The sequence below is a fragment of the Microchirus variegatus genome, assembly GCF_963457635.1.
Source record: "Microchirus variegatus genome assembly, chromosome: 7".
Lineage (NCBI taxonomy): Eukaryota > Metazoa > Chordata > Actinopteri > Pleuronectiformes > Soleidae > Microchirus > Microchirus variegatus.
Window position 1 is genome coordinate 25,711,937 of NC_139808.1, and position 27,087 is coordinate 25,739,023.

The 27,087-nt window shown below is 39.0% G+C and overlaps 1 protein-coding gene across 1 annotated transcript; it reads left to right on the top strand.

Annotated features, from left to right (window-relative positions):
• Positions 1–27,087, top strand: LOC310929395 (sodium-coupled neutral amino acid transporter 3-like; the record flags this gene model as incomplete). The annotated part of the gene is made up of 16 exons (XM_083892138.1): positions 1–134; positions 1,717–1,749; positions 1,902–1,995; positions 2,086–2,201; positions 8,938–9,011; positions 9,230–9,322; positions 9,422–9,503; positions 14,608–14,690; positions 17,592–17,650; positions 19,122–19,268; positions 22,207–22,286; positions 22,643–22,743; positions 24,180–24,304; positions 24,394–24,538; positions 25,540–25,643; positions 26,983–27,087. The coding sequence occupies 16 exons, from the start codon at positions 1–3 to the stop codon at positions 27,085–27,087; spliced, it is 1,575 nt and encodes a 524-aa protein (XP_083748264.1).

Genomic DNA, 27,087 nt, shown 5'->3' on the forward strand with positions numbered 1-27,087 from the left:
ATGAGCGAAGACAAACCAGCTGAGAGCGGCGAAACTGCCCACGCCGACGCCAACGCTATTCCTAACGGGAGAGGCCACGAGCCTGGTGAGGAGATCACACCGCTGGCCAAAATCGCAGCAGACGACAGTCAAAAGTGAGTCAAATATAATTTATTTTATTATTGATGAAAGGGAGGATACTTGACTTAAGTCCTTTATATCAGGGGTTTTCCTCACTCCTGGTTCTGGGGACTCACTGCCCTCCATGTTTTAGATGTTTCCCTTGCTTCGAAAACACACCTGATTCAAATAAAAGCAAGACGATTGGATTCAGGGCGAGAGAGGGATTCACATCTGCAGCTAATTATTTTCTGTTCTGGTGAGACCTCACCGCGCTGCCTCTGGTGGCAGATCAGCCCTGTCACTTTCAAGCGACTGTCACATCATTACACGGATGCAGGCGCAATTAGCATAACAGCAAATAGTGTGTGTCCATTAACTGGCTGGTGGAGAGCTTTTCAGCAAAAATGTTCACCTCCTACCTGCTTACTCGTGTGTTTTAAGTTCAGAAGTCTTACTGTCACGCCACTCAGTACATTTGCATGCACAATTTTCGCCGAGCTAAGGCCGTAGTCCGAGTCCGTGTACGTCTGACTCCGCCTCCGTAGGTGGTGCTATATGTCTCCATAAGCTAGTGCGTATGGTATGGAATCAGTTTCCTGTTGAGCCTTATGTCACAGAAAAACAGCTAACGGTGAGAGCTGTGGTCAAGTCCGACTAAACGTATACGTGCAGCAGTAATCAGATCATCATCAAATCATATTATCCAGGTTTGTTAGTCTGACTAAGACTAGCTCAATTTTAGTCAGACTAACGTGTTAAAGTGACATTAAAAACTGAATAATTGTCTTAGTCCGACTAAAATTGTACTTTTAACATGCATGTAAACACATTAGTCCGACTTAGACGAGCTCGATTTTAGTTGTACTAACGTGTTTATGTGACATTAAAAAAAAACTGAATTATTGTCTTAATCTGACTAAAATTAGACTTTTAACATGCATGGAAACACGTTAGTCTGACTAAGACTAGCTCGATTTTAGTCTGACTAACGTGTTTACGTGACGTTAATAAAACCAAATTATTGTCTTCGTCTGACTAAAATTGGACTTTTAACATGCATGTAAACATGTAATTCCAACTAAGACTAGCTTGATTTTAGTCAGACTAACGTGTTTACGTGACATTAAAAAAAACCTGAATTATTGTCTAAATCTGACTAAAATTGGACTTTTAACATGCATGTAAACACATTAGTCCGACAAAGACTACCTTGATTTTAGTCAGACTAACGTGTTTATGTGACATTAAAAAAAACAAATTATTGTCTTAGTCCGACTAAAACTGGACTTTTGACATGCATGTAAACATGTTAGTCTGACTAAGACTAGCTCGATTTCAGTCAGACTAACTTACGTAACATTTAGAAAACCAAATTATTGTCTTAGTCTGACTAAAATCGGACTTTTATCCTCAGCTTCCTGACATGACGCTGGTCGACTGTCCAGGTCTCACACCTGTACAGAATTCATGTCTTACATACTGGGCCTTTAAAATGTCTTCCTCCAGGAGACTGTATTATGTGTGTTATTACATGATGATATAGAGTGTTGTTTCTCTCACTTTACTTTGTGCTCTCGTTGGGTGATGGATGATCTCACTCTTTGCTACATGTAGAGAAACTGAACCCAACAGTGCACAGAATGCAAGGTATGTCGCAATAACCACTGTGTTTCATGTGTCAGTGTCCACTTCACCTGTGTCTCTCATGTGGATTATAACAGATGAACAGGAGGGAAACAGCGTGGTGTATTACTTGTGTTTTTACTCTGTGTTCCTCTGACATTGTTTCTTCTCATTAGTCCACACAAAGCTGAGAATGCTGAAGGCGACCTCCCAGACAGCCAGGATTTCTTATCAGGCTCAGATGAGAAGAAGGCGACCCGCTTCACAGACGTAAGTAGTATCATCAAAATACGAAGCAGCGTCTTCTAAGTGGATTTAATTTAATGTGCACGTATCTCCTGTCTCTCTTTGCTTTTGTAGTTTGAAGGGAAAACCTCGTTCGGGATGTCGGTCTTCAACCTGGGCAACGCCATCATGGGGAGCGGAATCCTCGGGCTGGCCTATGCCATGGCTAACACGGGGGTCGTCCTGTTTTTGTGAGTTCAGATTCAGACTTTATTGATCGCTCTCCATCAGCCTAAAAAGCTGTCTTTCATTTTTGCGAACAAACACCTGTCATAATGTTGCTGCAACGCTAGCTTGCTAGATTTTGTAAGCTAGCATTAGCTCTGGGCGTTAACTTCTGAGCAATGCGCGATTAGCGTACGTCACTGCATTCATTCATTGGTTACCATTGGGTTGTGGAGAGGATTTGAAGCAATGCATTTTTTTAAATGCTGCAGAAAATGATCTCCCACCGTATCTTTAATGAAGACCCCAAAGCAGGGGTGTCAAACATATGGCCCGTGGGCCAGATCCGGCCCACCGGAGGGTTCGGTCCAGCCCGCGGGATGAATTTGTGAAAATTTCTAATTATAATAATAATGTGAAATACTATATTTTTTAACCTGCAACTAAATGTTTTGTGCCTTTAGTAGATCCACTGTGATCTGTAAGAAGTTGTAATGCACACATGTAAATGTTAAACTTAGGCATAATATTGTTGAATTTGCACTTATTTTCCCTCAAAAAATGTCAGGTTGTTCATAATTTATTTTGTAAAAAGATACTTTTTGGGAAAATTTGGGAGTTTCTTGTTGTTACTCAGTTATTATTATGCTATTGTTTTACTGGTCCCGCCAGTTGAGCTTGAGCTCAAATTGCTCTGTATGAGTTTCACACCCCTGCTTTAAAGCGTTATAGCAGAATTAAACCTCACAGATTATCACATGACTCACTTATCGTCTTCTTCTTAGGCACCAGTTCATTCCAGTTGAGGTCTGTCACCACAAAGAACAGCACAGCAGTACATTATTATAATTGACTCTTTTTGTATTAACCAGTCTGTTTTACAGCCATCATCACACATCATATCTGATGATGATGATAATAGCTGAATAGATGAATCGCTTATCAGGGAAATCATTTATCAAATGTATAAAAAACGGCTTGTGGTTGACTTTCAGTGTTTACATCCTGCATCTATAAAGAGCTTATCATTTAAAAGCCTCCGCAGCAGCCGTTGTCTGTCAAGATGACGGCGACGTCGCGGGTGCTTAATGCTTCAGGGTTAGGGTTATTTATATTTCTCATCCATGGGTTTTTACTTGTGTCGTGTGTGCGAGACAATACTTGCTATACGATCACAGTGAGACACAAATGCGATTGCATTGAATTCGTGTTTCACAAGGTTCCCGAGCTTGTTGTTGCACAAAAATAATCAGGTTTGCTTGAGGAAAAGTCTCACCAGATGTCACCTCGTCTCTTCTCCTTTCACCCATGCTGTTCTGACACCTTTGCCGGATGGTGCTGGCTTATGCTCTGGTGCTAAAACTTACATGTTACATCGTGTTGATACAGTGGATCTGTTGCAAACTCCACTTTCTGTGAAAATCCAGACATTGCAGAGTATTCAATGCCATCTATTCAAAACGATCTCAAGGCTCTGTAGAACATTGGACAACATTATAGAGAGCAAAGGAAACCCAACAATTCACACAATGAGAACCACACTCAAAGATGTGCGGCCATCTGTCTAGACAGGTTGGGGTGAAAGGGAAATGTTTATAGAACTATAATGTCTTTATACAAGCAGCAGCAGAGATTGTTGATACTACTGTTAACTTTAATTATAGCATAATAATAATGGTGATGATATGATAATAATAATAACAGCCTTGAAACTGGATCTGGATCCTGCAGCCTGCAAGATGAGGACACACACACACAGAGAAAGGAAAAATTATGAAGTCATATTCAGCAGCATAACTAAGAGATGGTTCTCTAACTATAAGCGTTGTCAAAAAGGAAGGTTTTAAGTCTAACTTTGAACTGAAGGCTAAGCCTCAAAACTGGATCTGGATCCTGTAGCCTGCAAGATGAGGACACACACACACAGAGAGATCTGGATCCTGTAGCCTGCAAGATGAGGACACACACACACAGAGAGAGAGAGAGAGGACAGGAAGGAAATAACTTCTAGTCCCAAACTCCCAAACTAGGGAGAGAAAGAACTAGGTCCAGCAAATCCAGCAAATGGGTACATGCTATTAGCATGTACCCCACACATGCACTTTAAGTGGAAATTTACAGCATCTATACTCTACTCTAAGGAGTGTTGTTATTAAAATGTTTCTACAAATTCATGCTAGCATTCACGTTTCAAATGAATGTGGGAGAAAATGTGTGGGAGTTCAGTTTTAATATTCAGCACCGCCTTTAAAATGTGGATCAAGGACCTCATTTCAACTCCTTTCCAAGGCGGTCATGTCTTGAGGATTTTTCCCTCGTGTTGTAGAAAGCTCCTTATTCTGAGCCGAGTTGTGTGACTTGTGTGGCTTTTTCACTCAGTCAGTCAATCAGTGTGTGTGTGTGTGTGTGTCTGTTGTCTAGACCTGCTCAACCTTGTTTTTCCCCCCAGACACTGACACTGTGTTTTTACACAAAAACATGAACTGAACTCTGCGGCCGATTAATCTACATTTCACTGTGATGAATGTGTGTAATTGGGCGTGCGTTAACGGCTGCGTAGATAAATCGAGCACACGGCGCGTATTTATCCGCCGTATAACAGATGACTCGCTGTCGTTGTTGTGTGATTATATCTGTATGAGCTTTTATCATAGAATATAATATGCAAAGTAGAGCTAGAAATATGGGCTTAGGCATTCACATTAACATGTCTTTTATATATTGCATTATATGAGGTTGTTATTACCTTATCCACTGCTGAATATGTTAGAAAGATCATATACTATACACGTTCTTTGCGTTACCGTAATTACGCGACGGTTTGTGCTATCGGGAAAAAGTACAACAGTTTCTGAAAGCTGAGAAGTTGCACTTTAACGCCAATTGTGTGGTTATTACGGTAATCTCACCGACACGCGCTCAGAGCGATGTGAAAACAGAGCAGAGAGTTTAGAATTTGATGACGAAATATCACAGGACATTTTCTGCCTCTTTTTATGGGAACAATGAGCAAAAAAAAAAAGGCCAGACGGACATTTTGAGGGCTTAGCCGTTAAAGGGTTAACTCAATGTGCATGAGCTCCGTCATCACGTGTTCACCTTTATGGCTATTAATCCATTGCCGTAACTATGGAGCGACACAAACAAGAGCGATGAAATGCTGAAAATGTCTCGTCTTTGTTGTCCGTGCGCCTTTGTTTTTACTGTTTTTTTTAAATTTGTTTTTATCAGTGTGTTGATTTTGACTCAGTGAGACTGCGACCTGTCATCTCAGTTACTGTAGCGCTCAGGTTCTGGTTGCTCAGGCAACAGCAGTGTGAAGTGACCTTCAAGCAAGAAGAAAAAACCTTTCGGAAAGTAACGAGTGTATTTGACCTAATGTTGGGGATTATAGCTGAACACAGAGGCGCAGCAAGGCAGGCAAATGCTTGGGGCCCCGAGCCCATAGGGCCCCCCCCCCAAAACTTGGAGCCTGAGGGCTGTTTTTGATTATTTGCGTATCTATCATATTATTTGCGTTGCATATGTGTAATGCATATCTATTTTACTCAGTATATATATGTTATATATATGTTATTTACAGTATTTTATTGTTCTATATATTTATATTTTTTTATAATGTGGGTTCTTTACAGCAGTGTTTCCCAACCCTGATCCTCAGGGAACGCGGCCATGCCATGTTGTAGATGTTGCCCTGCTCCAAAAACACCTGATTCAGATGAGACATTCATTTTTATTTTATTTTATCTTTTTATTTTTTTTACAAAAGATGAAACATTACAGTTTTTGGGGAAAAAATGTACTTTTTTAAAATTGTCTTTATTTTCTTTTTTTAAAGACAAAATTTGACAAATTCAATTTTTTGAAAAAAAGAATGACAAAAGTTGAAATATAACATTTGACAGTTGAAAGTTGAGCTTGATGATTTAGTTATTTAAAAGCTATTTACAGTATTTTATTGTTCTTTACATTTATATTTTCACATACTTTTTAATTACAAGGTTTTTCCATGTTATTTCATTCATTTTTCAACATTCATTTCATTTTTTTTTGAACCCATACATTTTTCATTGGTGTCAGATTATTTGTAACATAATAGTGATGAACACTGGTTGGAAGGAAGGGCCCCCTGGGGAATTTTTGCTTAGGGCCCCTACAGACTCTAGAACCGCCTCTGGCTGAACAATAGCTGTGTTATGATTGTTTCCAAGACATGTTTCCTTTGTCATATCGCTCAGATTCTCGGTGACGAGCACTCACAGTGGGGTCTGTGGCTGCAGGAATGCCCAGCTAAAGTCCGTCAGCAGCTCCGTCCTCCCACTGCTCAGCACTTGACTGAATAAATCCTCCGCAAAGCGAGTCAGCCCGAGCATTCTTTCACGTCGTTTCCAGAGAAAAGCCAAACAAACAACCCCCCAAAAAAAACCCTGTTAACTGGCCAGGAGGTGAACGATGTGATGCTATGCCTTTCCAAAAAAGAAAAGAGGATTTGGATAGAGTTTGGAGTGAGTGAGTGAGAGGAACAAGAGCAACAAAAAGATAGACCGACTAGAAAATAGTTGGAAATTGAGGTGGGTGGTGGCAAATCGGGAGTCCATTCACAAAACGTCTGCATGCCAAAAGCGCTAAATGCTGACTTAAACACTCCAGAGTGGAAGAGTTGGGAGGTTTTATTGTGATATTCTACCTATAAATGATGTTTGTATCAGTGTATAATCACATCAATGTTGCCTCAATAAGAAGAATCTGTCTTTTTTCTGTGCTCGTTTTTGCCATTTTTTAAAAGCGGAACGGCTCCGTATGGAGGGCAAAGAGTGTTTGGTCTGGTCAAGAGAAGAAAAGAGGGGTGGAAAAAACAACGGTTGAGTAGCGGGTGGTCAATTCATTCATTCATTCAGTAATCGCCTACTATTTTATCCTCCACATGAGGGTCACGGGGGCTGCTGGTGCCAATCCCAGCTGACAGGGGGGGTGAAAGGACCTGGACACGTCGCTGCTAGTCCGTCTGGGCGCGAAATAAGAGCAAAAACCATGTTCCATCATGATAAAATGTCCAATATGATGCATTAAGTTTTCCATTTTAAGGCTAAATTGATACAAAACTCCCACATTGTTGTTCAGGACCTTTTTAAGAATCTATTATTTAAAAAACGGAGGGAAAAAATGTCTCTCCTTGTGACCGAAATGGATAATTCCACCACTGAGGTTTGCAAAAGGATCCGCTCTCAGCGTGGCACGGGACATGTTTCTTTTTGGAAGAGTCCATCTGGAGAGTGCAGTGCACAACGGCCGTGGCAGAGTGTTTGACTCAGCTGGATTAACACTCGCGCACAGAGAGGATCCACGGGAATCCTGCTCCTCCAGCACAGTCTATGCACTGGCATTCAGACGATGTACAGTATGTCTGTGCTGCAGCTGTGTAAACAGTCCACAGTGTAACGTACAGCACAAGGAAAATGTACATTTAAAACTGTGATATTCTCTGATCATACTGGGTAGAATAGAGTATGGAATTAGGTTTGTGTCAATATTTTCAAACAAAGATTTCACGAAGCTCCCTCACTTGTTCTTTGCACTCCATCACTTGTTCTTGTTGCACTCCCTCATTTGTTCTTTGCGCTCCCTCATTTCTTCTTGTTCTTTGCACTCTCTCACTTGTTCTTTGCACTCCTTAACTTGTTCTTTACACTCCATCACTTGTTCTTTGCGCTCCTTCACTTTTTGTTTGCGCTCCCTCACTTGTTCTTTGCACTCCCTCACTTGTTCTTTGCACTCCCTCACTTGTTCTTTGCGCTCCTTCACTTTTTGTTTGCGCTCCCTCACTTGTTCTTTGCACTCCCTCACTTGTTCTTTGCACTCCCTCACTTGTTCTTTGCGCTCCTTCACTTTTTGTTTGCGCTCCCTCACTTGTTCTTTGCACTCCCTCACTTGTTCTTTGCGCTCCTTCACTTTTTGTTTGCGCTCCCTCACTTGTTCTTTGCACTCTCTCACTTGTTCTTTGCACTCCCTCATTTGTTTTTTGCACTCCATCACTTTTTCTTTGTGCTCCATCACTTGTTCTTTGCGCTCCCTCACTTGTTCTTTGCACTCCATCACTTGTTCTTTTACGCTCCCTGACTTGTTCTTTGCGCTCCTCACTTGTTCTTTGTGCTCCTCACTCGTTCTTTGCACTCCCTCACTTGTTCTTTGCACTTCATCACTTGTTCTTTGTGCTCCTCACTTGTTATTTGTGCTCCATCACTCGTTATTTGCACTCCCTCACTTGTTCTTTGCACTCCATCACTTGTTCTTTGCGCTCCTCACTTGTTCTTTGTGCTCCTCACTCGTTCTTTGCACTCCCTCACTTGTTCTTTGCACTTCATCACTTGTTCTTTGTGCTCCTCACTTGTTATTTGTGCTCCATCACTCGTTATTTGCACTCCCTCACTTGTTCTTTGCACTTCATCACTTGTTCTTTGCGCTCCTCACTTGTTCTTTGTGCTCCTCACTCGTTCTTTGCACTCCCTCACTTGTTCTTTGCACTTCATCACTTGTTCTTTGTGCTCCTCACTTGTTATTTGTGCTCCATCACTCGTTATTTGCACTCCCTCACTTGTTCTTTGCACTCCATCACTTGTTCTTTGTGCTCCCTCACTCGTTATTTGCACTCCGTCACTTCTTCTTTGCACTCCTCACTGGTTCTTGTTTTTTGCAAAAGTATTGTTCACAGAAAAGTGTTGTCTTTTTCTTGGTGAATGACGATGTTGTTCTTGTCTCTTTCAGGGTACTTCTCACAGTGGTGGCCGTCCTCTCCTCATATTCCATCCATTTGCTGCTAAAGTCGTCTGGTATTGTAGGTACGTGTTAATCTCCGGCTGCATCCTCCCAATTTGAAAACATCTCAATTACCTTCTTTTGCGTCAGATGCTCGGATCGTAAGAAATGAATCCCCTTCCCCCCCCCCCTCCGTAATCTGCTGTGCAAGACGTTAATCAGATTTGCAATCTTTTTATACAGTCCACAACACTGTTAGTGTGGATTTAACGTGCTGATACTGTGCTTGTTTTCGGCTCAGGTATACGTGCGTATGAGCAGCTCGGTTACAGGGCCTTTGGGACCCCGGGGAAGATGGCCGCCGGCATTGCCATCACACTGCAGAACATTGGAGGTGAGGTCACAAACCGCTGCCATCCACCTGTCCTTATATATACTTAAATGTACAGATAAATGATATGTGACGCTTTGTGTCATGTGTCCTCCCTCACAGCCATGTCCAGTTACCTGTACATCGTGAAATATGAGTTTCCTCTGGTCATCCAGGCCTTTCTGAAGGTGGATAATCCTGCAGGGTGAGTAGTCAATGTGAGATTAGACCACTTTTTCACCCACGGTAATTTGCCATGGGAATAATACACAACTCCTTATATGGGCATCCTGGAAGTGCATATTTATAGGTCACATATTCATTTTGCAATGTCTTAATTCATAAAATACTCACATTTATACACCTAGAGCACCAAAGTGTGCTCATAAAAGTACAAGCTGTAAAAATTAGATAAATTATTGTTATTATAATTTTTTTTTTTAAACCATCAGTCCTCATCATATATATCAAACATTAATGAATTTTAAAGTTTTTAACACTTAAATGGCCAAGCTTTTGTCATGATGAATCAAAAATAGTGATTTGAACGGGTTTCAATGACGACATTTTTGTGCGTAAGGTGAGTTTTTTTTAGTTTACGTTGTTTACAAATTAATAATATTGAAAAACGCACAACCTGGCATAAATTTTGCAACAATATGCATGAAAGAAAAGGGTCAAATATTCTGGAAATTAAAAGCTAAAAACACAAAAATGTGTCTCAGGGTGTAATACACAAATACGTAAGGGTTAATAGATTCTCCATCCATGTTCGATATATGCACTTTTTTGCTGGCGTGAGAACAAATGTAACAGTGACCCCGAAGGAGGAGGAGGAGGAGGAGGAGGAGGAGGAGGAGGAGGAGGAGGAGGAGGAGAGCATCAGCAGCATCAGCAGCAACAGCGTCCACCGAATCAAAAACACAGCTCGGCTCCACGGCAGATATCGCTGGCCAGTGCAGGTGTCCACAGAGACAAACAACAGTGGCGTCCTTGGGATTGGGGGGAGATTTGGAGTGTGATGTTACCCCTGCACACGTTAACCCTTATCCCAGTTAGAGCCTGAATGCAGCAGCAGCAGCAGCAACAGCATCTGATTGACACACAGCACATGCCTGCATATAAATGTGCTACAGAGGCAATGTCAGTGTTAATTACAGTGTGCAGTGAAGTGAGGACAAGTTTACTGGATAAAAGTAAAGTGTGCTGGTCTCAACACTTTCACGGCTCATAAATATGTAGATTGGTAAATCCTGCTACAGAGAGACACTGTATGGCCCTGTTTGGATTTTGAAATTATGGTTTATGGAACGATATTGCATTCACCTAAAATTATTTTTAATTTTACAAGATTTTTTGGGGGGGTCTGTTTTTATAAGATTTTTTTTTTGGGACTGTTTTTCCGAGATTTTTTCTTCAGGGTCTGTTTTGATGAGACTTTTTTTTCGAGGCTGTTTTTACGAGATTTAGTTTTTGGGTCATTTTTTACGAGATTTAGTTTTTGGGTCATTTTTTATGATATTTCTTTTACAGGGTCTGTTTTCTGGACATTTTTTTTTTCTGTGACTGTTTTTCCGAGATTTTTTTTTCCCGGGACTGTTTTTACGAGATTTTTTTTTTTTTGGCTCGGTTTTTACAAGATTTTTTTTTTCAGGACATTTTTCACAAGATTTTTTGGGTCTGTTTATACAATATATTTTGGGGGGGGGGTGTTTTTGCAGATTTTACGAGATTTTTTTCGGGACAGTTTTACGAGATTTTTTGTCAAGGTCTGTTTTTTCTAGATTTTTTGGGGGTCTCTTTATTTTTTACAAGATTTTATTTATTTTTTTTACAAGATTTTTTTATAATAATAATAATAATACATTAGGTAATGACAAAAATAAGGAATTTTTTTCTCGCAAAAATACGACTTTATTCTTAGCCGTCACGTATTTGCACTGATCTACCACTGCTCAACAAGTGATATTTAACACATTGCTACCATAACATGAACAATTAAGAAGAATATCTGATCACGAGAGCTGAAAAATGGTATTCTCCATTTTCCTCTTATACATAACACATAAAACACTCACAGAGCTCACGTCAAAGCACACACACATGCACACACACACACACACACACACACACACACACACACACACACGCTTCATATTACATCATCGCTTATAATACAATTAGTTTTTTACAATTACAGCTGCTGTGGGGCAGGGATTTATCGGCTGACAGAGAGTGAAGTGGAAACTGTTATTATGTGTAATCATCGTTGATGACTAAACACAGAGCAAACGCACTGTTTGGCAGATCATATCACACACACACACACACACACACACATGCTTTTATAGCTTAGTGAGGACACATCATTGACATAATGTATGCCCGGGCCTGTTATCATAACCTTAACCTTGTTGGACCTTAGACAGAATGTCTCATACAAGGTCAAAATGTCAAAACTCATAGCTATAAATACACGTACACACATACACACACGGGTATACCATAACCAGTGAATGCCAAACATTAACCCCTAATCTAAACTAGTCTTAGCCCTACACAGGGTATCCGTGGGGTCTTAAAAAGTCTTAAAATGTCTTAAATTCTCCTATAATCTCATAAAAGGTCTTAAAAATCTATTAACGTGACTTTTATTTAAAAACATGCATAAACTCCAGTCTCGCTTTGAAATGTCTCTATTTTTGAGGATGCGATAACAGAACTACAACAGGGAACTAAAGTAGGCCACCTGTGGGAATTTATCGAGCACCACTAGCTAGCGTGCTGCGCGCGCCGCGGCGTTGCAGCTTAGCATAGCAGCGGAGAAAACTTAATGAAAGACCACAGCTAAGCCTGAAGCTTGCATAAGACGAGTAAGTTCAACGATTTGTGGCTCCAATTTTCCTTCATGTCTTTTGTACATTTTTTTTGCCAGTATGGATTTGAAATGGGTCTTAAATTGTATGCATTATGGTCTTTAAAAAAAAGTCTTAAATTTGACTTGTTGAAACCTGCAGAGACCCTGCTAAACTTTACCAGTTCCTCAGTTATTAGGTTCTGCCTCATTAGGACCAGGTTTTGGTCCCCATGAGGACTTCTGGTACTAGTGTTTGTGCCAGAAAAGCTAATAAATACATAATAACACAAATCAACACAATTACAAATATCTACATGAATGACATCTATAAAGAACTACTGGGTGAAGTACCATAAAATGTCTGCAGGTGGAGCCCCAGAGCAAAATGTGTGTGAAACACCTGGGCTGGAAAACAGGTTTTTGTACCAAATTGAGGACCTCTGTTAAAAACAAAGTATAGCATGTTTACAACCTAAGGAAGTGATTTCAATGAAAACAAAGTGAGGACCGGGAAAAATGTCCTCACTTCGTAAAAATGACCTCACTTTGTTGGTTAAAAACCCTCACTGGCCCTCAGTATGTCGCAAGTACATGAACACACACACACTCACACACACACACACACACACACACACACACACACACACACACACACACACACACACACACACACACCCATACCGAGGAATCAATCATCCTTTAGCTATTTTTAGACTGACATATGAGTGATTAATTCCTGGTCTTCTAAGTAGACCAAGAGACTCAGAGAGACACTGGAGAGAGAAAGAGAGAAAGAGAGGAGGGAACATCTGTTGCTGCACACTGTGCTTTCACACATCTCAATAAAAGAAGAAGAAGAAGAAGAGGAGAAGGGTCATCTGTCCTGTTGTCATTCTGCCCTCAGGCCATCTGCTCCACGGACAACACAATCTCTTATTGACGCACATTGATGCGCTAAAAGAAATCACAGCCTGATGCACAGTCAGCAAAAATCACAAGAAGAAACTAACTTAATTTTCTGTATCAACAGAATATGAAAGGATCAGCTGCAACAAAGTGAAAATTACAGTTTTAAATTTAGGTCGATTTGTGGTTATCTTATACGAAGGAGTATTAGGGCCAAACTGAGGACCATTCTTTTTAATCTTTCATGAATAAAGTCTTAATCTTTTGAGAATAAAGTCGTAATATGATGAGAATAAAGTCGTCACCTTTCGATAATAAAGTCGTAATCTTTCTAGAATAAAGTCGTAATCTTTCGAGAATAAAGTCGTAATCTTTCTAGAATAAAGTCGTAATCTTTCGAGAATAAAGTTGTAATCTTTTTAGAATAAAGTCGTAATCTTTTAAGAATATAGTCGTAATCTTTTAAGAATATAGTCGTAATCTTTTTAGAATAAATTCGTAAAATAATGAGAATAAAGTCGTAATCTTTCGAGGATAAAGTCATGATATAATGAGAATAAAGTCGCAATATAATGACGATAAAATTGTAATATTTCGAGAATAAAGTCGTAATCTTTCTAGAATAAAGTTGCAATCTTTCAAGAATAAAGTCGCAATCTTTCGAGAATAAAGTCGTAATCTTTTTAGAATAAAGTCGTAATATAATGAGAATAAAGTCGTAATCTTTCGAGGATAAAGTCATGATATAATGAGAATAAAGTCGTGATATAATGACAATAAAGTTGTAATCTTTCGGGAATAAAGTCGTAATCTTTCGAGAATTAAGTCGTAATCTTTCTAGAATAAAGTCGAAATCTTTCGAGAATAAAGTCGTAATCTTTCTAGAATAAAGTCGCAATCTTTCAAGAATAAAGTTGTGATCTTTCAATATTAAGTCATAATATAATGAGAATAAAGTCATAATCTTTCAAGAATAAAGTTGTATTCTAACGTGAATAAAGTCGTAGTTTTTTAGGATAAAGTCACAATCTTTCTAGAATAAAATCATAATCTTTCGAGGATAAAGTCGCAATCTTTTGAGAATACAATTGTAATCTTTCTAGAATAAAGTCGTAATATAATGAGAATAAAGTCGTAATCTTTCGAGAACAAATTCATAATCATTCGAGAATAAAGTTGTAATTATTATTCAGATGTAGTTATATCAGTTATATAATAATAATTCATCAGTTTGGCCCTAACATTCTGCTGTAATGGTCAAATCTCTTTATCTGTAAATAAAAATAAAAACGGTTAAATATAATGATGTGAAATAAAAGCCGAGCTTTCTCCTGCGTCTCCTCCTCCTGATCGATACTCGACGCACTGCAAACGCTTAACACAGTGAGATTGAGAGGAGCGTTAACGCTGAATAATTCACGATCAATACACTTGTCTCTGTGTTTGTGTGTGTGTGTGTGTGTGTGTGTGTGTGTGTGTGTGTGTGTGTGTGTGTGTGTGTGTGTGTGTGTGTGTGTGTGTGTGTGTGTGTGTGTCTGCTCTGCAGAGAATGGTTCCTGAACGGAAACTACCTGGTGATGATCGTCTCTGTCGCTGTCATTTTACCTCTGGCTCTGATGAAGCAGCTCGGTGAGTTTGAAAGTTTGAAAGTTTGAAAGTCGTGTTCGTCTCATCATCGCCGAGCAGAGGGAAGAAAAGATCATACACACTCTCGCAAATTATTAGATTAACGCTAGATTACAAAAGTCATTCATGGCTTTAATGTGATGAATGTTGCAATGCGATCGTTTACTTTGCATTTAGCTGAAGTGTGGGATTATTGGAGAGAGGAGGGAGAAAATCAGCCGAGTGGATCAATAATCTCTGTAATCAGAATGCACTCACCTTACGTTTAGCTCAGGGGTTCTCAAAGTGGCCCTCAGATCAATGTTGGGTTCCTAAATTGGCCCTCAGGTATCAAAACTTTGAGAACCCCTGGTTTAGCTGATATTTCTCATTTTATAAATAGTTTGCCAAAGTGCTATTCTATTCTATTCTATTCTATAAAAATATTTAAAAGACGATGGACGCGATATTACCGCATAATTAACCCTTTTATTTAGATTTTATGGCTGTAGAATTGTCAAAAAAAATGTTAAATGAGTGAGTTCTTCAACAGTTTAAAGCAGGGGGTTCTCAAAGTTTTGATACCTGAGGGCCAATTTAGGAACACAACGTTGGATGGAGGGCCGCCAAAGGAAAAAAAAAACAGAAAGAAATCCCATTTGTAATAATTTTAATGACCAAATTACAGTTCTACAGTTTAGCGTTAATAATATAAGCGTTAATCTAATGTCATTTAAGCGTTAATATAATAACGCTTTATAATTTACTGGGTAATTACCCAGTATTTTGGCCATTGTTCTTACCTTCTAATTACAGGTTAATACCAAGTAACACATTTCTGTTACCATATATTTACTGGGTAAATAGCTAATAATTGGGGGCTGTAGCTACCTGCTTATTACCAGCTTATAACCAAATAATACACTAAAATTCACCATATAGAAACCAGGAAAATACCCAGTATTTTTGTTTACACTTATTGGTCTGTATCCAGTAATGTCCAATAAACATTTAACAAGCTTAGTAGCTCCTGGATTATAACTATCAACTGTAATTCATTGCGGGGCCGCCAGAAATGTTTCTGCGGGCCGCCATTGGCCCCCGGGCCGCTCTTTGAGAACCAATGGAACTCTAAAACGACGTAAACAAACGATTCAACTTTCAAACTATTTTACATATGTGCAAAAAAAAATTTGTCAGTCCTGGATGTTTAGTTTTAACGTTTCTACCATTTATTTATGTTCTTCCCTAAAGCAGTGTTTCTAAATCCTGATCCTGGAACCCCACTGCATGTTTTAGATGTCGCCCTTTGCTCCCCAACACACCCGATTCAAATAAATAACGGGTCGTCATCAGGCTTTTTGCAGATCTTGACTATTTAAATCAGGCGTGTTGTAGCAAGGATGCTAAACTCTCTAATTTCTCTGCTTTCTGGTAGTTTTTGATTTTTCTGGATATTCCAAACGGTGACATGAACGAAATGAAAAAGGCAAGATTCTTATGGAAAAACACCATAGATAAGGAAATATGTCATTAAATGTCTTCATTTTTGCTGAGCTTCAGGACCAGAGCAGGATCTGTGGAGCTCAAGGATGTTCGTCACCATCCAGGCGTGAGGCCTTTGTGTCCTTGAACTCTTGCAATTATTGTATCTAGATAGTTTTAGGCGAATGCAGCAGCCGTTGTTTTCCCCACACGTTAAGACATTTGAAGTCTTAGGGTGAATTCCAATTCCTTGCTTAACCCTCAATCTCAAAAATGTGCGCTCCCTCTAGTGCAAGTGCTGTCCCGATTCTCAGAAAAATTAAGTCGAGAGGCGAGTTTAAGGCCTGTATCGCCCTCAATATTGAGATTTTCCGAGACCACACCTGGGAGCAAGGGCTACCCAGAATGCATTGCATGTTTTCACATAACAAAGATGGCGCCGAAAGCAGCGAAAACGCTACAAATGAAGTATTTTCTTTGTTAATAGATATATGAAAATGATGAAAACCATTGTATTATCTTAGTTTAGGCCCATATTATGGATAACTGACGTCATTGTTGCGTAACATTTAATTTTATTTTACGATATTTTGTCAATAGTCGGTCGGTGCAGACAAGCGATCGTTTGCTATGGTTTACTTTTCAATAAGCCGTGGCGTGTGGTAACTGTCAGCTGAATATGTCCGTGGTTGTGGTATTTGTATGAGTATCATCTTATAACTAACTGACAACCTAATAACTTGACTGACAAACGGATCGTAATATAAAATTAATCGTGACGTAAATGTGTTTTTCTTCTTCTTCTTTGTTGGAGTTGACAGACTGGATGCAGCTTTCGCGTTATTCTGCCCCCTGCAGTCTGAAGATGTATCTGCATTTAAGGGGTGTCCCATTTCTAAGTGACAAAATAACCCTCAACACTTGGTTTTGAGGCCAGTTAAGATTAAGGGTTGAGCTTGAGGGTTAAGATAGGAATTGGAATTGGCCCTTATTCTGTCTCCTCCCCTCCTCCTAAATGGACATAAACTCAAAGTAATAACCCTCACAGACCCAACTCATATCACAAACGTATCTCTGATGAGCGAGAGAGCGGAAAAGAAAGCAAAGGCAGGGTATGAAGCCCGGCTTGGAAGTGAGAAGAAGGCGGCACGTTGGCTGACCTCTCGTCAGAAGTCTGTCTCCCGCCGAGGCATCGACGACGACAGAGTCTGTAATGAGCTCTGACTTCCTGCGCGTTCTGTCAATTTAGTCCTCGCAGCGAGCGCGGCGTGAGTGTAGCAGGAAATTATGCTCTCAGCCAAGAAACGTTGGCTTCACCTCACGTCGTGTTTTTACTGCGTGAGATAGAAATAAAAGAGGATGAAATACAGTCCAGATGAATCAGTGTGACTGTGTAATTGCACATGGAGCTAATGCTAATGAGGCTTTTTTTCGTTGCAGGGTACCTGGGATATTCGAGTGGTTTCTCCCTGACCTGCATGGTTTTCTTTCTCATTTCTGTAAGTCGTACTCTATGTATATATATATATATATATATATATATAAATATATATAAATTATATACGTGAATTTGCTTCCTGTTTCTCATCTGTTTGGCACAAATAGTGGGGATTAAGCTTGTGACATTCACCTACCCACACACCACCACCTCTTTAGTATTCCCCGCTCTCTGTTCTCCTTTGCCCTGGTGTAATATTTGCAGCCTGTACTGGTTCTCTGTCTTTCTCTGACCTAGTTTTGTGTGTGAGCTGTAATCCATGCACTGTTCTCCCTCTTTCTCTCTCTCTCTCTCTCTCTCAGTCTCTTTTTCTGTCTCTCAGTCCAGTATTTTTCCTTCCTCTTCCTGTCTGTGTTTGCAAACTGTACTCAGTCTACAGTACAGCCTGTGTTCCTCTGCTTAACCCTTAGTGATCACGCGGCACGGATCTGTGCCGCAGGTGCACCCGAGGGGATAGCACACAACTCCTTATATGGACATCCTGGGGGTGTGTGTTTATAGGTCACATATTCAGGCTTTAAAAAAATGTCTTCTTATGTGTTTTTTAGGTAAAGTTATGATTCGTTTTAAATCCGTTCTTTTCTTTTTGTTCATAAAAAAGAGCCAAGTGAACTTTGAACTGTGACGTATTTCACAAACATCACAAAGTCAATCTGATTAGTACTTTTTGCTCAGTTGTGTAGAAGTCAGAATTCAGATATTCAAGTCAGAAATAGGAGAGAGAAAAGAAATCCGAATTTGGAGGAAAAATTTCAGAATTTGGAGAAAAAAGTAAGAATTCAGAGATTACGGTCAGAATTCGGAGGAAAAAATTTAAGAATTTGGAGAAAATAATCTGAATTTTGAGAAAAAAAAGCCTGAATTGGGAGAAATAAAGGTCAGAATTCGGAGAAAAAAAAGTCAGAATTCAGAGAAAAAAGTCAGAATTCAAAGAAAAAATGTCAGATTTTGGAGATTGAAGTCAGAATTCAGAGAAAAACAGTCAGTTTTTTTGGATTAAACTCAGAATTCAGAGAAAAAAAAGTCAGAATTCGGAAAAAAAGTCAGGTTTTGGAGATTGAAGTCAGAATTCAGAAAAAGAAGTCAAAATTTGGAAATTAAAGTCAGAATTCAGAGAAAAATGTCACATTTTGGAGATTAAAATCTGAATTTGGAGAAATAAAAGTCAGAATTCGAGGAAAAAAAGTAAGAATTTGGGAAAAAAATAATTCAGAATTCATTCTGTTTTATTTATTTATTTTACATGTGGCACTAATAATGTGTTTATATTGTTGGTGAAAAACATTTTTTTTCATCAGATTGCCTATAGGTTGTGCTGAAAAAAGGATATAAAACACTCTATATTGTCCATTCTTACAGCCCCTGTGTAAACTGTATTGTAAGTTTAAACATAGTGATTATAAAAAGCAGCCTAAATGTTCTGAGTTCTAAGAGTTATTAAAGCCTCTCTCTCCTCCTCCTCACTTGCACAGGTCATATATAAGAAGTTCAACACGCCCTGTCCTTTCGTGGACTTCTCCTTCAATGCGACCTCCAGCGTCCTCAACATCACAGCGATGGAGCCCAGTGGGGAGCCCAACCCTGCCTGTATCCCCAAAATGGCCAATCTCAACTCACAGGTAGGTTTTATTTTTAACGCATGTCACCCAGAATGAAAGTCCACACGTCCTCGTCCTCCTCCACCGCCATGGCCGCTGACACACACGCCCTCTGACATGTTCAGCATGTTGCTAATGACAGTTCATAATCCGAGCATGAACAGTTACACGTGGTTTGAAGCACTCGATGGCACCCGAGAGGAGGTGAAGGCTTTTATCAGACTGTTAATTACAGACAATAGGTTTGTGATTAATGCAAAAATCAGCTCATGGACAGTTTCCCCCTGTGCTGTCCACTCACTCACTCACTCACTCACTCACTCACTCACTCACTCACTCACTCACTCACTCACTCACTCACTCACTCACTCACTCACTCACTCACAGTCAGCTCAAACACAAACTGCTTTGGCTTTCTCTTGCTTTTATAATGAGGTTTTTTTGCAGGTTTGCCCATTGTTGGACAAACTGCTGGTTAATGAGTGGAATAAGAAAGACCTTCACAGCAGGACCACACACACACACACACACACACACACACACACACACACACACACACACACACACACACACACACACTCAACTCTTACACTCTTAAATCTGCAGTCACATGATTTTACTTTACTGAAACCAGTTAAAGCTGCAGTGCGTAACTTTTGGTGATTTTTTTCAAACATCTTAAGGAATAATTTTAAGGAATTTTTGAAATTGAGGAAATTGTCCACTTGCCCTGATGCACTTTGACAGTGAGCTGACTTTAGTCTCGAAAACAAAAAGTATCTCGGAATGACTTGAAATTTACCGTCATTATAGTCGGCATCACCCTGAACAAGGATCTGTTGAAAATATTTGCAAACCTCTTAAGAAATAATTGTAAAGATTTTTTGAAAATCAGGAAATGATCCATTTACCCTGATGCACTTTGACAGTAAGCTGACTTTCTTCTCGAAAACAAAAAGTATCTCGGAATTACTTCAAATTTACCATCATAGTAGTCGGTATCGCCCTGAACAAGGATCTTTTGAAAATATTTGCAAACCTCAAAAGGGATCATTTTAATGATTTTTTGAAATTCAGGAAATTATCCATTTTCCCTGATGCACAAAAGTATCTTGAAATTACTTGAAATTTGCTATAATAGTAGTCGGCATCACCCTTAACAAGAATGGCTTAAAAATTTTAGCAAACCTCTTAAGGAATCATTTTTATGAATTTGAGGAAATTATCCATTTTAGCTGATGCACTTTGACAGTGGGAGGGATTTTGATGTGACTTTATTGAAATTAACAAAAGTTATCTTGAAATGTCTTGACAGTTGTTGTTTTTTTGCACATTATGGATAAGAAAAACATTTCAAATGTTCACAGTCTCGTCGTTATATTGTTTTGTACAAAAATAACGTTCTATTCAGACAGACACGCTGACTCAGCAATATTTCCATTTAACAAATAAATTCAGCCAGTCGTGGCATGACGTGAATAAAAAAGCCCACATTGTTTATAGTTTTCATACCAAACAATATACTCACAGTACACAGTGCGTTCTGTTTTTAGTGGCTTCAGTTGAACTGTGTGTGTGTGTGAAATTGCAACTCTGCTAATCTCCTCAAATCTTAGGCTCTGAACAGCTTTTGTTGATTTCTTTGTGTTTGTGGGAAAGTGAACAGACTGAGTCCAACTCCTCCCACGTTCCTGCCACGAAAATGTCAGGGGTGACGGCGGCGTAAATGGACATTTGCGTACTCTGTTAAATAGATGACGGTGCAGTCCTTGAACGTTCTCAGCTAACACTAACAGCGCTGTATTGTTTGGCTTACGTTTTTTCTTGGTTTCCATCCCCGCTAACGTCACGTGACGCGTCATTCCTAACGTGACTGTTAACTGGATTGGGTTCATGAACGTGGGAAAAAAAGAAAGAAGTGGCTTATAAACACAGTTGCGCACACAATCCAATCCGTGCATAATATGCAGTTTATAGAGAACATGTACACACATTTAATGTTTCCGAAATATTGCCGTTTACGTCCCCCGCTTCTGTTTTTTACAGTTCGGGTTTGCACCCCTAGTTTACTGACTTTACGCTTTCGCTCTTACAATGTTGTCGTTGTCTTGATAAACGCACGTATAAACGTTAACACACATTAACGACTGACTGGAAAAAGACGCACGTGACGCCATGTTTTCGTGCCGCGCCACCGTTTACCAGTTAGCTCCCTTAGCTGTGTTAGCTCCTTTAGCGCCGTTAGCGCTAACTTTAGCGCCTCGTTTTTAACAATCGCGAGTCGGGTAAACATGACGTCACGCTAATGTGCGTTAGTGCTGATGCGCGCGGTTGTACGTACGATTAACGGGATGACGACAACATTGTAAGAGCGAAAGCGTAAAAATGTAAAGCGAAACGACAGTCATGGAAACGCGTCATGCGTTAACGTTAATGCCATTTACGCCATTAACCGCCGTTAGCGTGCTAACGTCCCCAGCACTAATCAAAACAAATCACTTCTCACGTGCAGCGTGGGAATGTTGCCCCCGCAGCATCTACATGTAGATCTAAACACACTTTGTTGATCGTGTGAACTCATTTTTATATCTTCTGAAGTTACGCACTGCAGCTTTAACCTTGCAGAGGATTTAGCAAATGGTCACCGTTGACCCTGCTGTTTATAAAAATCTTGTTATAACTTTATTAACTCACTTAAAAGATGGAACTAGTGTCCGTTAAAGCCCGGGCGAGTAAAGCAGATTCCTTGCTGCTTAGCAGCTTCACATAGTATAAGGCATTCTTAACTGGGGCCAAAAGCTGGTCCTCAGCCAGGCGGGAGTTAATCACACAGAAACAATTAGCTTCTCTGTGATGTGTCTGAGGAAGTGAAGGCGCAGTAAAGCACACGGTTGGGGTTGGTAAGACGTCTGGGACGGCGCTGCTGTATCTATGGTGACGTGTTGGGATTCATTTTCAGACGGCCTACACCATCCCCATCCTGGCGTTCGCCTTTGTGTGCCACCCCGAGGTCCTGCCCATCTACACCGAGCTGCGCAAGTATGTTCCTGATGGAGAGAAACACTCCAAAAACACAACAGTTCTGGTCAACAACATCAGCTGTGTAATAACAGATAGAGAGGGGGAGTCTTTGTTTTGTGCTTGGCTCATCATTACCTAGCACCGTGCACTTGCTTTGACTTTGTTTTGAAAAGTGTTGGCACTGCTTGAACGAACGTAGCATGAAGTAGTTTTGAATCTGACCGTCCTGCTTTTTGAACGACAGCTGCTTGTTTCCCCCGAGAATGTAATATTTGTAATATTTGAACAGTGTAAGATGGTATTTTACATGTTGTGTGTGTGTGTGTGTGTGTGTGTGTGTTGTTGCATTACACGGCGCAATCTTCTTATTTCAGTCCCACCAAGAAAAAGATGCAGCATGTGTCCAACATCTCCATTGCAGTCATGTACGTCATGTACTTCCTGGCTGCGCTTTTTGGATACCTAACTTTCTATGGTGAGAATGTAACGCTATCTATCTATCTATCTATCTATCTATCTATCTATCTATCTATCTATCTATCTATCTATCTATCTATCTATCTATCTATCTATCTATCTATCTATCTATCTATCTATCTATCTATCTATCTATCTCGTTAGCATGCTAGGTAACTTACAAGCTATCTATCAATCACAACGTATCTATCTTGCCAGTTAGCGTGCCAGTTAGCATACAGTCTATCTATCTATCTATCTATCTATCTATCTATCTATCTATCTATCTATCTATCTATCTATCTATCTATCTATCTATCTATCTATCTATCTATCTATCTATCTATCTATCTCGTTAGCATGCTAGGTAACTTACAAGCTATCTATCAATCTAACAACATATCTATCTTGCCAGTTAGCGTGCCAGTTAGCATACAGTCTATCTATCTATCTATCTATCTATCTATCTATCTATCTATCTATCTATCTATCTATCTATCTATCTATCTATCTATCTATCTATCTATCTATCTATCTATCTATCTATCTATCTATCTATCTCGTTAGCATGCTAGGTAATTTACAAGCTATCTATCAATCTAACAACGTATCTATCTTGCCAGTTAGCGTGCCAGTTAGCATACAGTCTATCTATCTATTTTGCTAGTGATCCATCTTGCTAGTTAGCTTGCGAGCTACCAAGCTAGTATCTATCTGTCTGTCTGTCTAATCCTAATCTAATCCAGTCTTTTATGTTGTTTTCATATCAACATACAAATCAGAATCAGTACAGTCTGACATAGCAAGAGATTTTATGGTGCAGTGTCACCCTCTAGTGGTCATACTAATGTATTAACGGTACAACATTTTGATCATGAATGAAGTGATTTGTGTTTCTCTGCATTTTCAGCTTCTTAAATGTGAATATTTAATGTTACAGTTAAATAATTACTATAAAAAAATCTAAATCATTTTTTAAATACTACTGTACTGTTGTTTTTCAAATTTGCTTCATAAATTAGTATTAGGAAAACCACATTTATCAACATTTCTTGATATTTTATGGACCAAAGAACTGAGAACTTATTTTCTTGATTGATCAAGAAAATAATCGGCAGATGAATGAATTACAAAAATATTTAATATTTAGAAATATTAGAAATAATAAATCAATATTTTTCTTTCATTCAACATATAATGTGTGTATGGACTTTTTTTTTTTTTTTGCTTTTTTAACCATAAAAGGGCCATAAAATGTCCTGTAACTAAAATAAAAGTGCTCATTTGCCAAATTTTTCCAGAATAACTTTCAATCTCTGGCAGTAAATTACACTTTTACTACATGTTAAAATAGCATTATGAACCATTTAAAATGGAGAAAAATGAAAAGTTTTATTGTGAAAAGACACTGTATTAAATTGTGTGTGTGTGTGTGTTTGTGCGTGTGCTCTCCAGGTGAAGTGGAGGCGGAGCTTCTTCACACCTACAGTCGCATCGATCCGTACGACACGTTGATTCTGTGCGTTCGCGTGGCCGTGCTCACCGCCGTCACGCTCACTGTGCCCATCGTGCTCTTCCCTGTAAGTGAGAATCTTCACTTCGCACAAATAATGGACAGATAAACTCCAGTGAGACTATTGAATTATTTATTTATTTATTTATTGCAAAGGTACGGAGAGCCATTCAGCAGATGTTGTTCCCTAACAAGACGTTCTACTGGCCTCGCCACATCGCCATTGCCGCGGTTCTGCTCACCTTCATCAACCTGCTCGTCATCTTTGCTCCGAACATCCTGGGCATCTTTGGGATCATTGGTATGGGATCGTTTTTTAAAGCCTGTGTATATGACCTATAAACTTTTTTTCTCAAAATACAGTTTTTTTCTGTGAATTCTGACTTTTTAATCTCTAAATTCTGACTTTTTTTCTCAGAATTCAGACTTTTTTCTGTGAAAAAATTTTCTGCGAATTCTGACTTTTTTCCTCCGAATTCTGACTTTTTTTGCTCAGAATTATGACTTCAATCCCCAAATTCTGACTTTTTTTTGCGAATTCTGGCTTTTTTTCTGCGAACATTTTTTCTGCGAATTCTGACTTTTTTTCCTCCGAATTCTGATTTTTTTCTCCAAATTCTGATTTTTTTCCAAATTAGTTCTGACTGTTTTTCTGGGAGTTCTGACTTTTTTTCTGCAAATTATGATTTTTTTTAAGCTAATTCTGACTTTTTTCTCCAAATTTGGATTTTTTTTCCGTATTCAGATTTTTTCCCCAATGAATTCTGACTTTTTTCTCAGACTTCTGTGAAAAAAGTCACTTTCTGAACAAAAAGAAAAGAAAAACATATCTATTTTGTGACCTCTGCACAATTATTGCTACTTCATATCACGACTAAAATTGCGACATAAAATGAATCATAAGAAGACAAAAAACCCGACATTTGTTACAGCCTGAATGTGACCTATAAACACACCCCCAGGATGTCCATATAAGGAGTCATGACTTTTTTCTGCAAATTCTGACTTTTTTTATCCGAATTCTGACTTATTTTTTCAGAATTCTGACTTTTTTCCAAAATTCTGACTTTTTTTAAAGCCTGAATATGTGACCTATAAACACACACCCCAGGATGTCCTTATAAGGAGTTGGGCATTATTCCCACAGCAAATTACCATAGGTCCACCTTGTGTGTCCCAGTCAGTCTCTTACTATAAATAACACGTTATAAAACCTAAGCGACGCTGCTTCCTACGTAAAACAGCAACTTTAAAAGCTGTAACATCCTCTATTTGTATTTATGTTTGTGATTTGCTCTCCAGGTGCTACGTCTGCCCCGTGTCTCATCTTCATTTTTCCAGCCGTCTTCTACATCCGTATTGTACCCAAAGAAGAGGAGCCGATGCGCTCGACGCCCAAAATTCTGGTGAGCGTCACGAAACATGAAAGTCAGCGTTACTGTGTTTAGCTTAGTTTTACAGGAAAATGTAGCATCAATGTGTATTTGAAGACTGAAAGGCTGAAACAAACAGTGATGGATTGAAAATCTAAACGCTCTTTTCCTTTGCGCAGACGACACGATTTGTGTTACCATCATTTTGTCCTATAAAATAAACCATTACCATAAAGTTTGTCCTATTGGAACGATTCCAACTGTTTCTGGGAGGTGAGAACATGTAGTTATTACGGTAATTTCATTCACGCTGTTGCAGGAAGAGGAAATAGTTGGAAATACACCTGTACATAGATTGTTGGCCTGTTTCTGGACATTTGAGACAAAAACTCAAACAAATGTTATTTTAAATGTTAAAATATCAAATTTAACACTCGCGTAAAGCTACAATGTGTTTTCTTAATAAATAATAAAAAATATTAAGGAATAATGGAAAAATGGGCTAAAACAACTTACTCCCAGAACCGTTTCTGGCCCTTTTATGATTAAAAAAATGACTTTTTTTCTTCGAAATCTGACTTTTTTCTGTAAAACTCTTTTCTGCCAATTCTAACATTTTTTTCTCCAAATTCTGATTTTTTTCTGCGAATTCTGACTTTTTTTCTGCAAATTCAGATTTTTTCCTCAAAATTCAGATTTTTTTTCCCAATTAATTCTGACAATTTTTCTCTGAATTATGCCTTTTTTCTCCTAATTCTGACTTTTTTTTCCAACAAATTCTGACCTTTTTTCTCCGAATTCCGACATTTTTTCCCCAACAAATTCTGACTTATTTTCTCAGAATTCTGACTTCAATCCCCAAATTCTGACTTTCCGCGAACATTTTTTCTACGAATTCTGACTTTTTTCAGTAAAACATTTTTTCTGCGAATTCTGAAATTTTTTTCTCCAAATTCTGAATTCTTTATGTGAATTCTGACTTTTTGTCTCAATTGTGACTCTTTTCTGCAAATTCTGATTTTTTTTCTCCAAATTCTGATTTTTTTTCAACTAATTCTGACTTTAAAATATAAAATTTTTACCACGCAAAATCTGGTGCTCACGTAAAGCTACAATGTGTTTTCTTAATAGATTATAAAAAATGGGCTAAAACAACTTACAACAAAAGCCAGAAACAACAGTTTCTGGCCCTTTTATGATTAAAATAAGCTGCAAAAAAGTCCAGATGGACATTTTGGGCCGTCATTGGGAATTTTTGTTATGTGCAACTAGAAATTGCATTGAAACTTTGTGCTGCAGAATATGTGGAATCGCACTCACTGACGTAAATGTTCATGCTCGTAATAACAGAATCGTCCATCTTTGTTTCCAGGCTGCCTGTTTTGCAGGCATAGGCTTCCTGTTTATGATAATGAGTCTGAGCTTCATCATCATTGACTGGACGTCGGGCAGCAGTAAAGCCAGCAGCGGTCACTAG